General features: G+C 36.8%; 1 protein-coding gene across 1 annotated transcript in view; it reads left to right on the forward strand.

Moving 5' to 3' along the window:
* Nucleotides 1-1,672: 1,672 nt before the first annotated feature.
* The window catches only part of LOC139120071 (uncharacterized), a 106,807-nt gene continuing 84,037 nt past the window's right edge, over nt 1,673-24,442 (forward strand). The window contains exon 1 of the mRNA XM_070684149.1: nt 1,673-3,036. Coding sequence (XP_070540250.1) covers nt 2,264-3,036 — 773 coding nt within the window. The 5' untranslated portion in view covers nt 1,673-2,263. The remainder of the gene's footprint in view (nt 3,037-24,442) is intronic.

Below are 24,442 nucleotides of genomic sequence, written 5' to 3' on the forward strand. Positions count from 1 at the left end.
TCGCTGTTCCTGTATCAAATATACTTACTTTTTTCTTGCTTTCTTTATTCGTTTCAATCGTTTAAATTTTCTTTCTTGATGCTTCCCTCTATTTTCAGACTTCTTGTGTTCCTTATTATGTTGTAAGATTCACTTCACAGTTGAATACACACACACACACACACACACATATATAAATTTATATTATATATATATATATATATATATATATATATATATATATATATATATATATATATATATATATATATTGAAGAGATCTCGCCGATGCGCTGATATAACTTCTCTGACTTGCCTGACTTAATTTACAGCTGATACGAGGGACAAACATGGCTCTCGATCCTGCTTTCAACCGCATAAGGGAGCCTTCAGTAATTACAGGGGGTGGGCCGGGGGAACTTGGGGGAGGGTCACTTTTTAGAAAACAGTTCAAGGAGGAGGGTCACTGTTTAGAAACCTATCTTGGGGAGGGTCACTTTTAACAGAAGCTGATTTTATGGCCAAAACTTTGATTGTCCGTGTGATATTTCCTAAATAGGAAACCACCAACAAAATACGTACACATTATCCACAAGTTTGTGACAGTGGAATATTCGAGAGTTGAAAATAGAAATTCGTTTCTGTCGCTCACATAGTCTTCCAACATAGTGCAACGCCCTTTAAACTACATAAAAACTGTCTCCAAGAGTCTAAGCTGTATTTTGTCTTGATTTGGTTTATTATCTTACGTTCGTAGAGATAATCTCACGTTTTACAAAAGTCTAGACACCTTAACTTGTCATATTGCTGTGAGAAATGAACAAATCTATGCTAAATGGACTGCCTCCGGGCGATTAGACATCCTCTCACTACCTTGTATGCGCACAAGAGGAAAAATGAAGTGCTAAACTTCCGGTAGCAAGTCACGCATGAAATGCAAAGCTTATTGACGAAAGAAGATTCTAACATTTACATGATTTCATGTGTAACACCATGAACCCTCCTTTTCTCGACGATCTGTTAACACCGGCACTGGAAATCACTCAATTATGGGTAGCAATTTTTCACTCTATATCCTGTCATATTATGAAAGCCCGTCAGCATATATATATATATATATATATATATATATATATATATATATATATATATATATATATATATATATATATATATATATATATATATATATATATATAGTTTATCTCGTGTGCACGGAATAATAAATCGTGCACAGTGGGCACCGAGTAGTTTCTCGTGAGCATGTTATTCCGTGCGCACAAGATACTTTTTTGCTTTTACGGGTTTTCGTAGTAATATCTTGAACTTCGAAAATAAAAAAAAAAGATGACATTTGAACCCATTCTGTCAAGTCAAGCGTTCTGCCAATATATTGCACTCCAGCTAAGGCCTTATATTTTTTTAATGTACGTACCATTTTTGGTTTCATTATATAATTTTATATTATGAGTTCTTGGAAACTGCCATTATGTTTTATAGAATATGCATTTGGTATTGTGGCAATGTTACTTTTGTCTATTATAATTTCTGACGGGAGCTGCTGTCAACAAATTGCAGTGAATATCAAACACACTCACACTCACACAGACAGGCCATGGATGTAAAAAATAGACATCCATGGACAGACAAAGGCGAATTTCTGTCGCCTCTAAGGTTTTGAGCCTTTATTTTAAACAGTCAGGTGAATGCGGGAGACTGTAGTACAGAATTCATAAATAATATAAAACATGTAATAATACACGTGGCTAGAGTCTCCGGGGAAATGATGAGACGACGTAAAACTGCCCCATTGATATCTGTGACTCGAAGCATGGGTAAACATTTATTTGAAAAAGTCAAATATGCGTAATGTCTGACGATACATCCCCTTACCTATGGTCACCGGAACTTATCTAAGCATATAAACGCAAACACGACTTCCCTTTTTTATCCATCTGATTACAAGGTCGAGTCTCTTTCCGAAGTACATTAACGCCGAGAACAAAAAATGCTTTCGTCGACAGTTCAGATTAATGTAAATTGTGATTGGGCGATTTAGTGCGTCACATTGTATTACGTTGAACCCATTCAATGAATGACTGCCGCTGCCAGACGCGAAATATTGATGTTTCACGATATTTGCATAGCTGCGGCACTACCACGCATGTGTAGTTCGTAGCTGGTCATTTTAATAACAATACAATCAACCTAAAGGATGAGAGTTGTGGCGATTACTTAGCGATGAAATCGTGTGTCTCTTTATATCTGACCAAAACCGTTGGCCATGTGGAAGGTATGTCTCCCAGTAGTCTTACTACTAGTGGTAGCGACTTCTCGGGGCTTCCAGCCCATACCCGCAGTGAAGATTCCTCAGAGGGCAGCCGCGAACGCCGATCGCAGCCGCCGAGCCTTCGTGGACCCACCGAAAGTGAGATACGAACAGTCGGTAGATAGCGTTCTGGAGGAAACTTACAAATGGCAAGAAAACAAGAGAGTTGCGGTGCTCTGTCCGAAGGGAACATTTATCGCCGCCGTGTCGTTCGTGTTCTCCGGAATGAAGAAATACTACGGGAGTTCACTGCAGAATTTCAAACTGAACGACATCCCACAGCTGAGCCTCACCAACCGGGAAATCGTCCTGAAGAGGCAAGCGGGCGAGAAGAAATCCAGGGGGTTCTGGAATGCGGGGATAGGTGACAGTCCCGGTGATGCACTGTCAAGTTGTGATCCCGTACTATTCTGCCTCGGCTTCCAAGCCTGTCTCTTTAAAGCGACTATAGACGTATGTGCCAACGACCCTATGCCGGGGCAGAGGAAACTGCTCGACATGAGGGTGACTTGTGCCACAGACAGTACGTTTTCACAGTATTTCCAAGCGGACAATACAAACAACAGGTTAACAGAAAGTGTGCGGAGGAGACACGACCAGGTTCTCTATATTTACGTCAATGACGATAACACGGACGACGTCGCCGTGTCGCTCTTACAGGTGACAATTCCGGAGGAAGACATATTCGGTATTAGTTGTCCAGTGCCGAGAGAGGCATATAACGCAGGGTGAGTTTGTACATACATAGCCATGTTGACATTCATAAACACACTCGTAGACAAGGGTACTGCCAGAACACGATGTAATCGTGATTCGTGGTTATGTAACAGCACTTCTTCTTCCCCTTGTCTGCGTCACCTAATATAAAGCGATCTGGCGGTAGCGCTTTTTGTTGTGATTCAGACACTCCCCATTATTTGGTGTGTATACTACTCGTTAAATTCAAGGCAAGTGCTCGTTTGCACGAAGTTGTAAACCGATTCCGTCAATGAAGCTAGGGGCCGAAGCATAGGTAGTGCATCCATGCACAGGCTTCTTCCGTCAGTTCATGTTATCCCAAAAAAAATGAATCTTCCCAGGATTGTTCTGACTGGGACAGCTCAAGCTCAATGATAGGGCACTGGAATGCAAAAACATGTTCATTAACTGAGGAATTAACTGTTCAATGAACATAATAAAAAATATCGATATCTCGCCCGAAATTATCAACTGAAATTACACTGATGCTGTTTTCCCGTCGCGACAGCTTTCCCCTGGTGGGAGTACCGGGGTTGCACTTCCTTGGCTAATTGCCGTGGGCGTTGTTAGTTACCAAGCGAACGACAGCAACGGGGTTTTGTGGAACGCATGCAACCGCAGCCTCGTCAGCGTTTGACTATCATCAGTAACGGATTTACCAAACAAAAATACTCTCAACGTGACATCATAATATCTGCAATCACATTTCAGCGCGGAGAACCTACTAACCCGCATTTTGATTCAAAACCATCCCATCATATGGAAACGAAAGTGGCTGGTTGACAACTTTATAGTCTGTATACCGCACACAAAATGACTACAACATTTATGTTGGCGTGTACGTCAAAGCATGTCTGTCAAACAGTCAGGTCTCACCATTGAAAAACAACAAACTATACACAGTGACCCCTTTACCAGTATGGATATACAAGCAATGACTGGCATTTCATCCTCAGTGCTGACAATCACAGCGGTCGCCATCAATAACTTCCTATTTCTGTCACTTTCCAGGTTCACTGTTGTCCCTCTGTAGACTAACTACTTGTCCATCCATGAACATGTTTATTTATAGCCGTTACAATACTAAAAAAAGAGGACAATAATGTTAACGTTCATTCTCGTTTCTACTTCATTTAACTTTTGATGAAATGAATTCATTAAAAATGTCCCAATTTTTCACACTTTATAAAACAAACTCAAAGAAACATTTTTTTATTTTTATGTTTCCAACCCAACTTTACCCATCCATTGTAGCATAAATTTAGCATATACAGAAAACGAATCGTGCTAATATTTTATTGTCCATACCATAGACCCTAGGGGTCTATGCCCATAACCAATATTGATTATTGCCACTGTGAAAATTATTATCCATAATAGGAAAACCAATATTTGATCTTATCAGTTGGTTGTTTACTTTTTGCAAACAAAATATGAAAATTGTGAGCAAATGATAATGCATTGAGTACAAATGTTGGAACCACTGAAGTGGGGAACAAATTTTATGTGTATTGTGGGGAAGTTTGAACAAGAATTCACTTGTTTCACTGATGACATGTGACAATTTGTATCAATGTATGCAGTAAATCAATTTCTACAACGTGTTGGTAAACAAGGGACCTGCAACTTGTTCGGAATAATTATCCGGCTTATAATAATTAATTGAAGTCTTCTGATAGCAGACACAACTGTCTTGTAACTCTGTGTGTTTCTGTTTTTATTCCCTGTAATACGAAAGCGTTCATAACAGATTACCAGTTGTGCTCTGCATAATGGGCGTACCAAACATGGTAATCTCAGTTTTTCATTACTAATAAATGTTATCAGGCGATTTAACGCCTCCTGGTGGCTTCATAAACCTGGCAATCATGCCAGGATCTTCAGGATTTTATCTGCCAGCACCGTCTGGAATTGACAGGTTTAGGATCTTGGAATGGTAATGATCAAAAGGGGTCATGAAAATAGCAGTGCTGAATCAAGAGCGCTCATCAAATCATGATAGGGGAGACACATAATTTATCGGATGTATATTCCCCCTTGAAATGCCCTCTATCGCCAGGGCATGTAATTTTTATCATCCAATAAAGAAACCTTGCATATGTGCTAAAAATGTGTGTCTGTCTATTGACAACTGTCAGTGAGGTAGATGACCTCATATGACGCCAGCATACAACACGTGTGTCCCCAAGCTTCTATGCAGATTGGAGATGTACTAATCAAGATATAAGCTTTCCCATGAAACTGCTCCAGTAACGAGTTCCTCAACACCGTACTATAGAAGCTTCTGCTTATATGTGTTTCTTAGTGTTTTCTCCAGGACAAATCCCCTATCTAATCAAAATCCCATTGAAATAATCACAAGCCAGTGACATGACTGCCCTTCTACGATGAGGTTTGAGATTATGGTTTACACAGAGTATTTATAGTAGCATTCCACTTCATGGTTACTGTCTATGATGTAACATCATACAGTTGATGTAATCCACTTCATGGTTACTGTCTATGATGTAACATCATACAGTTGATGTAATCCACTTTATGGTTACTGTCTATGATGTAACATCATACAGTTGATGTAATCCACTTCATGGTTACTGTCTATGATGTAACATCATACAGTTGATGTAATCCACTTCATGATTACTGTCTATGATGTAACATCATACAGTTGATGTAATCCACTTCATGGTTACTGTCTATGATGTAACATCATACAGTTGATGTAATCCACTATCTGTAGCTTCAGTGAAGTGATACAAGCTTCCTATGGGCCAACAGCTGAAAGACTATCAACTAGAGTTTGCCTCCAGAAAGGGGCGCCATTCCCTCATTGTGAGGGAAACGTGTATAAAACACTGAGACTTCTTACGAAATGTTACGTCCAGAGTCACCACCATTATAGACCCTGTTCTCCACCTCAGCATTGAGAGTGCATGTATTTACATTCGAAGTCACTGGAAGCTGGTGTTTTGCTGAAAGGGAAACCGACTAAACTCCCAAATGCCGGTGCATTTGAAATGTAATCCTTTTGGTTTCCAGCAGGAGAGCTTTCAAAGCAGAGCTTTGTTACATTTCCACACGCAGCAAAATTGTAATTTAGACTGTTTATAGTGAAGATGTCTCTGAGCAAAGCAATCAGAAGTACGCTGATAAGGCATGGAAAAAGATATGTCAGCGTCTTACATGTATTATATATATATTTCAAACTTGCTTGTATCTTCCTGAGGATGGGGGGGTTCAGTGCTCAATGCCGGATTCCAGAATAACTTATCTATCAATATATATATATATATATATATATATATATATATATATATATATATATATATATATATATATATATATATATATATATATATATATATATATATATATATATATATATATATATATATATATATATACCAGTATATATATTTTGTCTGTGTATATGTTTATCAAGAGGGTCAGTTTGCCTGATGCAAGATTGCATATACATATACTATATGATGTCAATAATAATATTATTAATATCTAAAATATTACTTTTAATTGCACATTTAAATATCTTTTTCATGCCCTATCATACATACATACTCAGTGGAGTGGCAAGCTCAGTGCAAAGGTGATTTAATTTACAGTTTCCTAACAAAATTTACTGATACAAAAGTGCTATTGGATCGTTTTTGCTGACACATGGGCGTGTCCCAAGGTCAAAGGGTGTAATTAACTTTCATTTTAAAATGACAATGCTCACAACTTATTCAAATGTGATAGCATTTATCATCCTCCCGTTTTCACACTTTTTCTGACTTCTGAACAAGTTTTCAGCATGAGGGAAAAAATGGAACATACCAGTGTGCATTTGAATGACATTTTTCGTCGCAATTATTAAAATGAGCCATTAATCATCCCACAAAAAAACAATGCTTTTAGTGACAAATGGGCAGATTTAATTTATCTTAATGGATTTTAATTTTGTATTGGCAACAGATACGTTTTAAAGAGAAAACCTTTCTTACTAAATTTTCAACATGCATTTAAGAAACGTGATCACTTCTAGACACTGTGGCTGTTATTTTCAGAGACAAGGACTTGCAGTGATGCAATCAACCGACTTTTCCCTCCCTGTTATTGTGGAAAAAGTGAAAATTTGATAAACGACTCCGAATAGCCACTTATCATGCAAGACAGTTTGAATAATTTATATTGTGATTAAAGTTGAATTTATGAAATTGATGAAGATTTAAACCCTCCACTTGTAAAAGCTAGTTTGTCTTTTCAAACATAAACCTCATCGTTTAAATGTATGTCATTGATAACACAGGCTCATAAATTGCAATGTTGAGTTGGATGAATTGTCTCGGGTTTGACTATTGTTTTATTAGGATATCAATCATTTGCTGAAAGTGTGTCTCTTTGTTTGCCTCGATGAACAAGTGTAAAGTTGGTCTTGTGCATTCATTTTGAGACATAAAAAGACTGTCCTCATAATCTATGCAATCTCGTCATACAACCTTAACAGAAAGTTGAACGCGCCTTCTGTGGTGTCGCGTGAAAGAGCGTTCATGACGCAAGCATCAAAGAAATTCAAACTGTAACTACCTAACTGTCGGTTTTGTGGTAGGTGTTACGACTAGCCCTAGGTGTAAGAGTGTTTACGGACAACGGCTAATGAAGACGGTGATGACGCAGACTTTAACTGAAAAGATCAAATCTCAGCAGACAGATTGAGAAAAAGTCAAACTTCCTGTTTATGAGAGATTGGTGCCCGTAATTGCCTTAATCTTCTTAAACGTTTATGCCGTGCTACACAAAGGTGGACGTTTTTCATTGGTCCTCAGGTCACATGTGAATGTAAATAATCTGTATCTGCCGTGAGCGGATTTTGTGACTTGCTGTATATCAATGACCTCTTCATAATTATTACATGTGCCAAGAATTCAACTTGCGTAAAGCTTCTAATTTTAGAGAGGTATACCTACGTCATCATTGACGATTCCACAAGGGCTCATTGATCAAGTCAGACGTAATTCCGTACACATGTATGTTTCTTCGTCTATGTGCTCTGGGTGAAATTTATATCAAGAGATTACGGTGTCAACAGGTAGCAAGAACTGTAGATATGAAGGTGAATGAGGTGACGGATCAAATAACCTCCTGTTTTGGCAATAATAGATGCACTTTGATCTCCCTGACAAGATGAGAGCTACTCGCATGAAAATCAATATACTTGTAGATATATACCATGTATAAGATATGAATGCAGACAAGATGAAAAATTAATGAATCATACATGGGTTGAACATGTCCACTTATCCCTCAGTTTTATGCACAGTTATTGAGATTGTCGTGTAAGGTTTCAGAGTTTCAACAGATAGCTGACATGCCACAATTCCCCCCCCCCTCCCCATACTATCAGACATGATCAAAATCTATCATGTGACTTGCCTATCAAGGAGACCCTTGGGAATGACAAAAGTGTCATTAATTGAGAGAGGGCCTGATCAGGCAGGCACAATTCTTTCCGACTTAGGACATTTTCAGATTTCAGGGAATTAGCTGCCCCCCAATTTGCGTGGATTTGAGATGAATTCGAATCACCGCAAAAATGTTCCGAAACCCTTCAAAAATGGCAAGAAGTGTCCTAAGACGTGAAGTGTCCCTGTTAGGTGTGTTTAACTTTTTTTTCAATGTGTACTATTTTTTGGCGAAAGAAACTGAGATATGTACTTACAGAATATGTTGTACCTGTGTGTATGTGAATTTCAAGATTTTTTACATTTTGTGGTCTTCTATCAGTGATGTTGGTATTGACCTTATTATATCAGGTGTACTAATTAGCTGCATGACAAGGGCAAACTGAAAAATCAGGTACAATGTGCGTTTCATCTTGGAGCTGTTCACGTAGTCTTCCTAAATTCATATATTGACTGGTATGATATTTCGCAGATTAAGATGATAATACTTGTGATTGGGCATATTTGCCCTTCGTCACGCCATAATGGGTACTCATAGGGGTAAATGATATGAAACCTTCATAACCAGATTTGTAAAACATCACGTATTTGACCGACCGCTTCCTCTGGCGTATAGTGTGTTCCGTCCAAGAAATCACCGCAATCGTGTTCAAAGAACAGTAGATTTTGCAGAAATCGGCACAAACTGTGCGTGAATGTGTTGCATATGTACATGTCATATAGATATACATAGTGGATGGGGTGGGGGTGGACAACCTACAGAACTTATGAAATTTGATCTGAAAATGGAGATTATTCTTGTATTATGGAAACTGGTGTTAGCTTGCAAAAGATGAAAGTGTGTCAGTATATTTATTGAAGGAGTCAAATACCGGTAAATGTATGTTTTGCATATTTCTTTGTTTCTTTTTAAGCGTTTGTCATCGAACAGTTATTTGCTATAACATGACACATGTATGAGTTATATGTTGTTTGAGCAATTTACTCCATAATAACAATTTTTATTGTTATTTCTTTAAAAAAGGCATACTACACTACTTTTAAATGTTCTAAATACATTACAATAAAAAATTACAGATAAGTACTATAACACTGCCAGCCCGAAAAGATGGGTTTTAAGATGAGGAGAATGGCTAATTTAAACATCTTTTAAGCAAAGAAAGGAAATCTGTCGAGGAAATCTTTTAGACTGAGTACAGCAAAAAAAGGTGTTATTTTCAGTGACAGTATCTTCATGTTCTGCAAGCCATGCCGGGCAGGTCATTTGTCATTTTTTCATAACATCAGCCTAACTCAATTATGTTTGATTGCAGTTCATATGATGATTTGTGATCGAATGCACTCGTACACATGCTGTATTCAGATCTATGCTAAAACCCAGATGTGGCTGTCAACTTGTTTCTCCGAGATATTCTCTGAGAAGTGCCAGAAAATTACACTCACTTTCACGTGCCAAACAAGGGTGTTTTGCCTCCTATGCATGTGATCAATTTAAATTTGCTCGTACTGCAGGCAGATTTTTTTTTGCCTTTCCATTGACGATGGTACACACCAGTGATATATATTGATGAAACCTGCTGTGAGTGTCACAGATGGGGGCTAAACAATATCCTCAGGTAATGTTTGCCCATAGCAACCTGAGACAGGTTGAGAACACTTGTTGTGCAGTTGGCGTATCATTACTGTACAGTTTGTTTCCAGTACTGAAAAAAAAAATCAAATTTAATGTAGCTATACAGTTTGCGTGAACACTTACGTATGAAAGTGCCTCTTTCCAGGCTTGGGAATGTACAATGAGTTTAAAACTTCGATTTAATTTCCACATATATCCTCCTCTCTCCATTCATGTAAATGGAAAAATGATGCCACACTGGTGGGCTGAGGTTAACATGTACATGTTCCGGCTTATACAGACGTGTGAGTGATGGAATATTTTCCATTTATTTGTTTTGGTGTACTGATAAAACAGAATTTCTGTGTTTCATTCCCGTGCTTAATGCTAAGTTCGTCAAAGTACATGTGGATCTGCTATGTGTGTGTGATGTACATTGTTGTTGTTGAAAACTAATTCAGTTCAGTCTGGAGAACTACTTTGCACTAGATATCTCTGAAAGAAATGACATTTTTGTTCATCACTCTGTAGATTTTAATATCTTGCTGAATTTTTCTAGCCATGCAGATGCTTGCACAGAGAGGCCACCCTGGTCAAAGATATACAGCAGATAAAATGATATTGCAAAGACATCGGTATGCTGTTTCTCAGGTGTGGGAACCATTCTGTGGCATGCGGGGAAAATGCGTATGTTTTGAATGGCATGTTCGGTACAAAGACCCGTGGCCTCGCTTCCGATGGCACATCAGCTGACTTCTAAGTCTTCCCTCAATGACATATAGTTGGCCATTGCAGACGCAGCAATTAGTTGCTAGTCTTACAGTCTTACGCTGACAAATGGGCATGGATATGGGCTGTTCAGCGGATTCCCTCATCCATGAAATGAGCCTATTTCATGTGAACTTTTAAACTCCAACTGCCCTTAGTAATAATTGTAGTTGAGATGTTGACAGGCATTTTGAATTAAAGCGCAGACTGGAAATCATGGGCTGGAGAACAGTCACTTGTGCTGATTGATTTCCTTGTTAACTTTACGTTTTGTGGTAAATTCTGTGTTTTTAGTGGCGATATTGAAAATGACATAAAACTACAGACAGGTAAGAGTAATGGCACCAATAAATGTTGTAAGCCATGCTATCACAAAGCCAATGATGTATGGAAAGTACAATATTCAGTTACATACATGTACATATATATGCTTGTGTCAGCAGCCCGAATATTCTCATTGTACATTCCATCCATCGCTCAGGTCATTTGACTTGGACCGTGTCACAGTGGTGTCCAGATTTCCATTGAAACCTGATGTTGGTTGCTAAGCCTCATACAGGGAATTCCTATGGAAACCTGGATGATCAGCGTATGCCGGATTGGTTATTATGTCCAATTATTTTACTAGGTCATACATTATGACTGTAGATTTTTCTTGAGTTTCCTGTCGTAAAAGTGTGCCGTGAAATTCACACAGACCATGATGAAAGTGGCCTGATATTTTGCCAGATTGAGAATATTGAATACATACAGGTTTTGCAATCAGAATGGTATCATACAATTTTTATTCACCGTTCACTGAATGCCATTTACAAACCAATGACATTAGTCATGTGCTTAGTGTTATTTTAATCATCTAAAATCTTAAACACTCATAAATCTAATTTCTTAACAAAGGATTTGAGTAACAGCAGGCGAAAATATGTAACATATTACGAAATAGCTGGAGGAATATGAAATGAAAAGTTAATAAAAAGGGAAAAGAAGTAGAATAGACAACTAAATTAAATAAATATTCAAGTAATAAGTAAATCAGTACAGTGTAAAAAAAGAAACGGATACATGTTGTAAGAAGACTGTACAGCAAACTGCCAGTTGATAGGTCAACATTTTGAATACCACCTCTGAGCTCGTCCACACTTCAATGGTATACACATTACACAGTGTGTGCTGAGGCAAAGGTTGAAAATGGCGTAATGTAATGAAGTAAATTTTCCATCATAAAAAACTTACTGGCAGATCTATCATCAATTTTATCAATATGCTAGTTTTATCAGACTGACATCGCTCAAGCACCTGCTGAATCATCCCAGTGACATCCATAAATGGATTTTTGAATCAACGCTGTCCGCAGTGATGGCTATCCCAAAATTAGCCTCTTGACTATCAACAGTGAACAGAACCATTGACCCTTTGAGTGCTAAAGTCAATTTTTGTAACCGAGAGAGTTTTTTTTCCCATATTTTTTCCAAATTTTGACTTTTTTCCAAAATTTTGATCAAAAAACTGTAGCCAATGAAAAGTGATGTCCATCTGATCCAAAATCATCAAAAAATTCATATAAAAATTGGTAAAATTTTGCGCCAAAATTTTGGTTGGAAATTTTACAGCACTCAAAAGGTAAATAACAGAATGTTTCACTTTGCAAAAGGTTGTATCTCCTATTGATCTTTACATAATTCACTTTCACTTTACCAGCTAGAACATCAGATTTTATGAAAATAGAGGTGTGTTACATGTAGCTCATAACACCTACTGATTTCAATTGAAAAGCATTTGTGGCAAATTGGCTTGCTATGCGCTTGTATGCGTTTGTAATCAGCAATGCATGGGGTGAGTGGATATCCTGTGGATTGTTGTTGCACAGTTTCTGATGGGATTGTGGTAAATGCGTTGAGAATTGGAAATCGGTCTTGGATGCTAAATGAATTTACCCCAGTGTGATGTGCAATAAATGTGTGGCAATGAGAGACCTACGACATCACTCAGTAAAACAAATATTTACTAGTGTATGATATTGGGGATAAGGTCTAACGTTTTGAAATAATCTCCATCCCAAATTTCTACCTCAGAGATCAAAATTTTACGTTTTACTTTGTTATCTGATCTCACCTTAACCACGCCGAGATACATGTACAATTTGTATCACAGAAAGACGATATATTACTGGACAGTTGAATGGTATTAGGGATTATGTTGGTTAATTCCCATGGAATAAGGCATGGAAAATTCCACTCTTTGAAGAAAAGTTTGAAGTCAGTGCAAGGTACGAACTCCCCTGTCAAAAAAACATAATGGTCCCTTCCGACATCGTGCTATGTTAAGCCAGTGAGTAAACCGTATCAATAGTGAATCATTAATTTTTCATTTGCATACTCAAACAATTTTCATCCTGTTTATCTAGGATATAGAGGATTGTACCAGTCTGTCACTATGGCGATTGCTTGCTACATGTAAAAGTTCACAAATGATTTAAACCACCAAAATGACATCAGTACAGATGTGTAGAAAGATGGTTATTACAACCAAGTAATTACAGAAAAATTCAGTGTCCTATGGCATTTATTTTTGCATTAGAGGCAATATTTGAAATAACTTGCAAGTCATTTCAAAACGGATAAACCTAGATTAGCGAATAATAGTTATGGTCAAATATACATGGAAATTGTGAAGTAATTTCATTCAAAAGGTAATGAGTGGTCCTAATAGAAGTAATCATAATAATAGGGAGATTAATTTTGATTGTGCAAAAGGCAATTTAATCCTCTGTATATATGATCAGAACAAATAGCTATTTGTCACCAAAACCATATGCCAGTCTTTGACGTGTAGAATTGAAATGACTTGGGTAAGTTCAGTGATAGTAATGTTTGGAATCATTGACAGAGAATTTTGTGAGTCTTCATGTGTCTGTTCCAACTCTGTATATGGTGTGGTTAATAATTAATAAATCTGATGATAAGTTGTGACATGATTATGATGATAATTAATTTTTGGGAACTTTGCAGACTGTCTTTATTGTGCTGACATACTTCGATCACTTCACACATTGTGTTGAGTGTTCTCAGTTGAGTGAATTAGTTTCTGTTGCACAAAACTGACAAGAAAAGTGTGTTCAATGGATTGTAACAACAAGGAAGTCGCAGCACAGCTCATGTAGACATTGATGAATATTTAATGATTGGATGAAAATTTGGGATTTCTCTGTCATTGAGTAAATAATCTGGTGATAAGAAAGAAATATTAATAAATGAAAAAAAAACCATATGAGCATAGGAAGGTAGGGCCTCAAATGATCTGAAACAACTCACCAGAATCCTGGGGTATACCTGTGCAAGGGGAAAAAAGCTGTAAATTATTCATAATATTTCCATTGTTGCTGGTTGGTAAAACAAATGTGTTTTTTTTTCTTCTCCCCAAAAATAAGTTGAAGTACATAGTGTCAACCTTGCCCACATAATGTATTGTGTATTATGTACTGTGTTATGTAATCTTATTATGAACAAATGAAATCCTAATCCAGGCTACAAAATAAAATTGTTTTACACATATATCCAGTCTGTGCTAACATGTTTCACACAGGCATTTCAAAATCAACAAGAAACTGTAGGTCATCGGCAGGAAAAAGATACAGGAAGATATGTCAAAATGTTACTAGGAGCTCAACTAGTCTGTACTTAGCATCCATGCAGAACAAAAGGAAAAATTTAAAAGGTCAGATAAAAAATACATAAATTGGCAACTGGTGGTGACTGCATTTTGAAATCTGTCCTGAAAATAATCATATGAGAGATTAGCGACTGTCATATTTATCACCAGCTGTTGGTCGGTACAATATTAGCAGGGCAGATTTTTCTGTACACACGTTCTATCAGTGTACCTTGTCAGTGTATCACTTTAGCTATATCACGCATGTACATGTAATACTGTGTCTCCTCTAATGCTTTATTTACTTTATTTAGGGGCCGAGCGCCCTCATGGGCGAGGCCCCTATTGGTATTGCTAAAGTTCTACTTCCTTCTTCTTCTTCTTATTCTTCTGCCGTTTTTTTGTCCGTCCTAATCTCAGAAACTGCTCAATGAAATTTTTTGAAACTTGGTACAATGTTTAAGGTCAATGAGAGGTAGTGCATGTTAGTCTTGAATATTTAATTAGTCATGTGACCTGGCTACAATTTTGAAATGAAAATGTTTTTTACTGTCCCATTTCCATAAAATTTGACCGATCCAAAATCTTTTCGCAAACTTTATAGGCCATACTATCTAGATGCTATATACTAAATTTCAAGGAAATTGATGTGGCAGTTTTTGAGAAGAAGATTTTTAAAGTATTATTTTTCTGATTTTTCAATGACCTTTGACCTCCCCTATACCTCTGCAGCTAAGCTATACCAATGGCTTATTCTGGCATATGTGAGTGTCCTGGGGGGCCAGGGGTTTGTCAATAATGAACAATGACCAACAGGGTATCAAACTGCAAATCAATGTTTTGAGGATGAACTTGACCTATGACCCTAGCATGTTTCTAACCTCATTTATTATGCAATCTAATTCTGGGCAAGCCAAAAGAGCTGGAGGTCTGATTTTTGGTATAAAGTGATAACTATTGAAAACAATTTTTTTCACAAAATGTCACATGACCTTGTGACCCTTGACCTCAAATATACATATCTGTCAATAACTCTGTAACCACAAGAGCTACACCCTTTATATTTGGTATGATGGGAGACCTTATGGTACCATAGGTCATGCCTCATTTAATATGCACATATCTAATTTTGGGCAAGCAAACAGAGCTAGAGGACAGATTTTTGGTATATAGGGATAACTATGGGATACAATTTTTTTGACAAATTGTCACGTGACCTTGATGACCTTTGACCTCAAATATAAATATATGTTTATAACTCAGTATCCACAAGGGCTACACCCTTCATACTTGGTATGATGGGAGACCTTATGGTACCATAGGTCATGCCTCATTAAATATGCACATATCTAATTCTGGGCAAGCCAATAGAGTTAGAGGTTTGGTTTTTGGTATATAGGGATAACTATGGGATACAATTTTTTTGACAAAATGTCACGTGACCTTGATGACCTTTGACCTCAAATATACATATCTGTCCATAACTAATTAACCACAAGGGCTACACCCTTCACACTTGGTATGATGGGAGACCTTAGGGTACCATAGGTCATGCCTCATTAAATATGCACATATCCAATTCTGGGCAAGCCAATAGAGTTAGAGGTCTGGTTTTTGGTATGTAGGGATAACTATGGGATACAATTTTTTTGACAAAATGTCACGTGACCTTGATGACCTTTGACCTCAAATATACATATATGTCCATAACTCAGTAACCACAAGGGCTACACCCTTCATATTTGGTATCATGGGAGACCTTATGGTACCATAGGTCATGCCTCATTAAATATGCACATATCTAATTCTGGGCAAGCCAATAGAGTTAGAGGTCTGGTTTTTGGTATATAGGGATAACTATGGGATACAATTTTCTTGACAAAATGTCACGTGACCTTGATGACCTTTGACCCCAAATAAAAATACATGTCCATAACTCAGTAACCACAAGGGCTACACCCTTCATACTTGGTATGATGGGAGACCTTATGGTACCATAGGTATGCCTCATTAAATATGCACATATCTAATTCTGGGCAAGCCAATAGAGTTAGAGGTCTGGTTTTTGGTATATAGGGATAACTATAGGATACAATTTTTCTGACAAAATGTCACGTGACCTTGATGACCTTTGACCTCAAATATACATATATGTCCATAACTCAGTAACCACAAGGGCTACACCCTACATACTTGGTATGATGGGAGACCTTATGGTACCAAAAGTCATGCCTCATTAAATATGCACATATCTAATTCTGGGCAAGCCAATAGAGTTAGAGGTCTGTTTTTGGTATATAGTAATAACTATGGGATACAATTTTTTGACAAAATGTCTCATGACCTTGATGACCTTTGACCTCAATATACATATATTTCCATAACTCAGTATCCACAAGGGCTACACCCTTCATACTTGGTATGATGGGAGACCTTATGGTACTATAGGTCATGCCTCATTTGATATGCACATATCTAATTCTGGGCAAGCCAATAGAGTTAGAGGTCTGATTTTTGGTATATAGGGATAACTATGTGATACAATTTTTTTGACAAAATATCACGTGACCTTGATGACCTTTGACCTCAAATATACATATATGTCCATAACTCAGTAACCACAAGTGCTACACCCTTCATAATTGGTAGAATTGGAGACCTTTTGACGCCACATCATGTCCTCATTAAATATGCACATATCTAATTCTGGGCAAGCTAATAGAGCTAGAAGTGTGATTTTTTGTATATGGGGATAAGTATGGGATACAATTTTTTCAATAAAAGGTCACGTGACCTCGATGACCTTTGACCTCAAATATACATATCTGTCCATAACTCAGGAACCACAAGGGCTAGATGCTTCTTATTTGGTATAAAGGGAGACCTTATGGTGCAATATCTGGTACCTCATTAAATATGCACATATCTAATTCTGGGCAAGCCAATAGAGTTAGAGGTCTGATTTTTTGTATATGGGAATCAGTATGGGATACAATTTTTTGACAAAATGTCACGTGACTTCAATGACCTTTGACCTCAAAATATATATTTTTGTCCATAACTCTGTAATCAACAGTGCTATACCCTTTGACCCCAAATGTACATATGTACCTAAACGTGAGCAACAATTAGTACAGAAACCTTCATGTTTGTTATGATTGCAGATCTCAAGATGACGCCGTATGTTTCTCATCAACTATGCGAGCTGCTCGGCCCCGCCAACGCTGCTTGCAGCTTTAATGTTATAATATTATCATTCTTGCAGAGTTTCACTTGGCACATCTTGTTCGTACAACAGTCGACAATGGTTTAAATATTTTGAAAAGTTGAAACGGCTGCACACATACTTTTCAAAAACCATGCTAAATATGAAATAATAATAAATATTATTTTCCTTTATTTGCCTTTTGAATTTTTGACCATTTCCGCAGTACCATTTGACTGGTTCTATGGTGTGTATACACCTTTTGATTTATTTTATCAGCCATTTGATGTTCATTTTCCGTGAATTTGGTTTTAATAATAATTAGAAATTGGCGTCGGTTATCTCCATGTGTGTATTATCTGCTAAAAATAAGTATCACTGGTGTAACGTGGGAATGATTACCTGCACTGGTGCATATTTTCAGCGTCCCTTGAGGAGTGACTTGAAGTAGATAATTACAAAATAATTTCTATATCGCGGAAGTTAAAAGCCTAATTTCGTACAGCATTATGGTAATTGTCATAGGAAAAGGAAATTGCAAACGATAGATCATGTAGACGATAATTGTTCAGTTTCGACCTATTTCCTACCTGGTATGTCTGTCCCTTTAAGGTCAAGTTTGTTAAAACCAGTAAAGCATAGTATGTTCCATGTTTTCCCATATCTTACCAGACTTGACCATTGGACTTGGAGATCCTTATAAATAAACCTGATTTTCATGATCTTGTCTTGCAAAGAGTAAGATGCAAGTAACACATGGTGATTTTACAAGAGTCAACCCGATAGCAAGATGGTATATGTCTTTAAACTGAAAGATTTGCCAAGACTTTCCTCACGGAAAGTTGAAGCCATTCACTTTCAAAATCAAGAATAAAATCAGGGGTGACCATGCAAATTTTGGTTCCAGAAAAGCAATGACATTAGCAGTTATCGAAACTTGAAATTCAAAGTGGCTGACATCTCTGTTTTAACTCTCTGAGGAAAAAGTGAAGTTTTGATTTTCACAAAAATGAGACTGTAAAAAATTCATTACGCAACAAGCTTCAAAATGAGCCCACACAAGTGGGAGACCATGCAGAAAAGTATTTTACAGTGAATTTCAAAATAGCTTGGAATTTCAACGTGCTTGGGTGATAAGAAAAATGTTTCTGGCGATTATAGAAAGTAACTTCATCTGCATTCATTACAAACGTTCTCCTTCGATAGATTTTGTAACAATTTAACCCAATATCACGTTCACTATGCCACACTCAACATTGTCAGTGTTGCCGCGCTCCCATTGAAAAACTCACCCTTACACTGACTACTTAAACATTTTTATATTGCCTTTATCACATTTCCTGTCGATGAAAAAGTAGAGAACGCTAACGATAGTTTTTTTTGGTAAAGTGTGTACGGGTCAGGACAATGATTGGTGTTTCCTACACTCAACATGTTAGTAAGTGAGAACAGTGTACGTCATATTTGGTTAAATTGTTGCAATATCTATCAAAGGAGAACGTTTGTCATGAATGCTGTTGGCATTATTTTCTATCGCCAGAAATGTTTTTCTAATTCCAAGCTATTTTGAAATTCACAGTAAGCATTTGAGGGTCTGAATACATTTATCTGTCCCAGTGTGTGTTCAACCCTAAGGTAAAAATTTTACACACATACCTCAAAATCAAATTTTTTGAACATTTGCTAAACTGTCCCAAAAGAAACCTGAAGCTTTTCTTTTCAGTAAAATCAAAGGTGTGGTATCTGAAAAACAAATTACATAAAATTTACCGATATTTGAAATTCAAAGTTGGTCGCTATACCTTAATTGTTTTAACCCCATTAGGGAAAAAGTAGATTTCTATTTTCGCAAAAATCATGGTGGCGAGAACTTGTAATTTACGTTGCAGACTTCAAATGAGTCCCAGGCGAGAAAAGTATTGTAAAAATGTGAGCGTCTGAAAAACTCTCAGAGCACGCTGATGCATGATTCTAGCTAGAAAGTGGATTGCATTTTCTTTTCAATGATCATTATTGTACTTTTATATGGCCACTCTAAATGCAATCTAGAAAGTGTATGTTGTCCGTGCAGTTGGATTTTATTTTCTTTTACAATGCTCGTAAGGGTACGTCTGTATTACTGCTCTAAATACTTTATGTGATGTGCATGTTGAAAGGCGTTCTGAACTTCATCAGATATCATCGACAAACAGCATGAATTGTATATGTACTCTCAATCATGGGTTTATACAGTACAATCCCTGTACACTGTCTCTAACAAGCCAGCTGACATGGAGCTTGAAACGTGCACGCGTTACAGTTGACTCGTTTCCAGCATGAAGATGACACTTTGTGGACAAAGTTGTGTGCTGTTATCGTTGTTTCTGCTGCTTTTGTGTTACTTGGGATGGTCATTTGAAACGAAATTTATGTAAATGAGCCGATTGCAGTGATGCCTAATAGCAAACCTGGCTGCCACTGTACAGTGTGTGCTTGTATCTAACTCGCCCATCCGGGTATTTACAGTTTTGGAACTTTTCAAAAAGATATAATTTTTTGAATGATAACAAAGAGCAATGTTGCCCCTCCAGTTGCTGTTGTAACATCACAATTTCTTGTGGACATCTATATCACAATTCAAAATTAATTTACTTTCTTCACCCAGCCATCAACTCTTTGTCTTTTTGGACCACTAAATAAAAAGGTTGATGAACCCATTGGATCACCAATGTTTACCATGAAGAAGGATTTAAAAACTGGCTGAGATATATTGATGGCCCTTTGAAATAGATTCAGCAAAAATGTGTCCATCTCTGAGCGGCTTTTCCAGTTGATTGTTGCTGTCTTAAGCCATGTAGGCCTTAAACTTGAACCTGTACAGGGAAAACTATAAATGCTGTCTGGCTTGGAGCAAAATTAACATTTTGGGAACAATAGTACATCCAGTGTGTGAAAACTCATTAAATTTCAAACTTTGCAAGTTTTTAGAAGGAAGGTTTTAATACAAGGAGACACGACTCGGTAATGTATTTTGAGATCTACTAGCTCACCATCTTTTCCTACAGCTCAAACTACCCTGACCGAAATATATTTTGATAGCCTACATGGACAGTCACAGTTAAATTTAATTTTTGGAACAAAACCGTTCACCTTGTATCAAGGGTGGTGGTATGCGCGAGGGAATTTAGAATATGGAACCATTGTGATTGAAAACGATGTAACTTCAAAAGAGCTGTAAAAGAACTGTTTAAACTCCTTTGGTAATGTGACATAAAGCACCAACAGTTTCAGAAACAATACCAAGCTGATGTGACATTACAAGTTGTATGGCTGCTGTTTAGTGATACACTACCTGTCTATTGTCTGTCAGAAGTAGTAGTGGAACAATAGCAATCGTTACTTCTGAGACCATTACAAAGCTCTCATAGAAACTGAGAGTGAAATACAATCCACCGTCACAAAACCACCATAAAGACTATTAAAGATTTGTATCCGGTTATCTACTGGACATTAATAATCCAGTCAAGAACATACAACTATGAGCTCTTTGTTACGACAATACAACTGCCAGTTTACATCTCATAAAACAAAATCCTGTCGCCAAAAGGAATTTCTTTTGATAATATGTAATGTATTCATTAGGTAAAACAACCAGTAACATACTTTCATCAGATATTTAAGTTTTGCAACATGTAATTGCAAATAAGTGACCCGGTATGTCTTCAGTCCCTCCTCAAATACCTGTATTTTTATAAACTCTAATACTCCACAGAATTACATAATTAATTTTGTAACAATAACATTGCATATAGTATATACACTATGCATCGTGGTCACAAGGCTAATACTTGGTATTTCACCGTACTCAAGAGAGAAGAAAGGAAGCATTCTTGTATTCTGCTATTGAAATGAGTGAAAGTATGTTCAAAAATTACAGTTATTGATCCTTAAATGCCAAAAGATCTCGTGTGCATTCGCTAGTCCTTGCAAACTGTTTTAGGCTAGGCTTGTATACACTTAAGACCTATCCAGTGCCTGGCCTTGATATTTCAAATCCTCATGCAGCTGTACCGGCGATGCGGTATATCCATACAAGTGATTAGATGTACTCTCTGGAACAGATGTGTGTTTCTGCTTCAAGGTGTCAGACAACCATTAAAATCATTCTAAATTTTGCAGCTGCTCTTCTTGAAGTCACATGTACAAGGAATTTGTCCGTTTCTGGTGATCTGTGTCAGTGCTTTCAATGAGAGAAAAGATATTTTTTTAAAATGTCTGTCAACTTTGCGTGACCATTCCTACCATTTATAATTCAAGTCATGATTTAATTTACCCAGTGGACTGCCTTGAAATAATACAATTCAGTGATGGTTGTCTTTGTGACAACCCAGCATGGATATTATTGTCATTTTCAGATGTCAGTCATTTGTGATTTTCGTGAAACATACCCAAATGTTGACTTCATAGCTAGCTTAGCTTTGAACTTTTGTCATGCAGTTTGAAAAGGTTATTTTCAAATTTTATCCTTATTTTGTCATTGTCATTCAACTTTAATACTACCATTGATGCATTTTCTAACAGTACTTTAATTAATTTACTCTGAACATATTTTGCTGTTTCACAGTGCATTTCCGCTGCCCTTTTGTCAGTTTGACTCCAGAAATAAATTACTGTAAAAATTGGGGAAAAACATTCCAAAAAGCTGAATCGTGGTTGAAAAGCTGTGAATGATATTCCCTGCAATGCTCCCATAGGATTAACAGACTGTAGTAGAGAGTGTATGACTTCACTGCATTTGTTGGTTCAGAAAAGCAGACAAGATTAAAATCATAATCTTTTTTAACTGAAGCTAAAGTGGCAAGTATGTGTAAGCCTAAACACATTGGCACAATTTTACAGTCTGCATGTGGTTAGTCAGCCATGTCGCAGGGTATTTGGACATTTTTGTTGATGACAAAATTGTGCTTCAGCATCAGAAGCAAGCAGCCCAGGCAAGGTTGGATCTTGATGTGTACTTGATGTGGAAATGACACTCAACTAACCCATGGAATTAACAGTGTTTTTAAAAAAGCCATTTTTTCCATTAAAACTAGCAAAAAATATTGATAGTTTTGTAAATTTCTACGTTTTGAGCAATATATGTATGTTTTACATTCACCATGGACTCAACAACTTCATGTAAACAGCATCTTCTTCTCCTCACAACTACTTCAAAAATATGTTTCCATTTTTTGTAAGCAGTATCCCTAAATTCCTAATGACATCATAGTCTGTTTATTAATATGCCAAAATAAAATCTTAGTTTGCTTATTTTTGAGATTCTGCCAATTTTTGATGGGAATATTGTTAAGTCATAGTAAATTTGAAATGTTGTTTTCTTGAGCAAGAATTCTTTCTACAATGTTGTAAACTTTAAATTTGCTCATTAGAACTAGTACGGTTTCCGCCAGCAACAAAAGAGGAGTTCATTGCCAAGTATCAGTGGGGAGTGGATATTTCTATAGCATCAAATCAGTCAACATTTTCTGTCTGTCTCTATGCAGGAAGTCTTTTGAACCTTTCTCAGAGCTGCCCCCCTTGGTACTGCATACATGCAACTGGCTTACTTTGTTTATGGTTAAAGGAAAGGAAATGCTACATCCCTAAATGAGTGTACAACTACAACAACACAATGTACCAAAGTTCTGGTGTACAAGAAGTACACAATAACTGAGCACGAGTGAAATAGAATCCAGTCCAATTATTAGGGTTGCACACAAAAATCACAAATTGTTAAATTTTTATGTTTATATAAGTCAGTACAATGTAAATACTATCGGTATGGTGCCTATGATGTATCTGTGTGCCTACATGACAGTCACCCCAATGTAAAGTTTCCAATGTTAGACATTGGTGCTGATATCACAACTATGTTGACATTTACAAAGGCAAGTACTTGTTTGGTTTGTCTTGGATGCAGCATTTGTTGTTGTCTTTAAGGAGCTACCACAAGGCCTTAAGGAATAATTAGATGTTCCAGTAGAAAAATTAAAGAATTGTTTATGTTGTCAATGAATTTAGATATAAACATTGTTGAAAAAAAATATAATATTTCTGTCATTATTGTATACTTAAGTACCCAACTGAACTAGAACCCTGAATGATATTCTGAATGTATTCCATATTAGCACAGATGCTGGGAGATAAGGTCTATATAATGAAGTCTTGCCTTTGCCGTCTCTGCAACTGTGAATAATAGACAATATAGCGACTGTGCATTGCTGTGCAATGCTACCATTATGGGCCTTACATCTGAGGGTCTATGCTACAGCAGCTTGAAGTTGGCATAAATATTGATAATCAGTCAGGATTGGGTAGTTTTGTAAGTATACAATAATAACAGAAATATTAAATTTTTTCAACAATATTAATAATCATAAATTTATTAATGACAGGGTCTGTACTGCAACTGTGTGAATTTAGCATGAATACTGATCACCATTCAGGATTCCAGTGCAGTTGAGTACTTTTGTAAGTATACAATAATGATAGAAATATACTTTTTATCAACCATGTACATATCAATTTACATAAAAAATTTCAACTTTTGTTGTGACTGATTACGCCTTATTGCCCTGTGGAGCTACTGCCAGTAAGCAATAGTGGCAGCAACATCAAAACATTGGAAAAAAGTATTAGAATATAGATTAAAGATTTAGTATAGGTGCATTTCAACATGTGCAATC

Source organism: Ptychodera flava, chromosome 20, assembly GCF_041260155.1.
Source record: "Ptychodera flava strain L36383 chromosome 20, AS_Pfla_20210202, whole genome shotgun sequence".
Taxonomy (NCBI): Eukaryota; Metazoa; Hemichordata; class Enteropneusta; family Ptychoderidae; genus Ptychodera; species Ptychodera flava.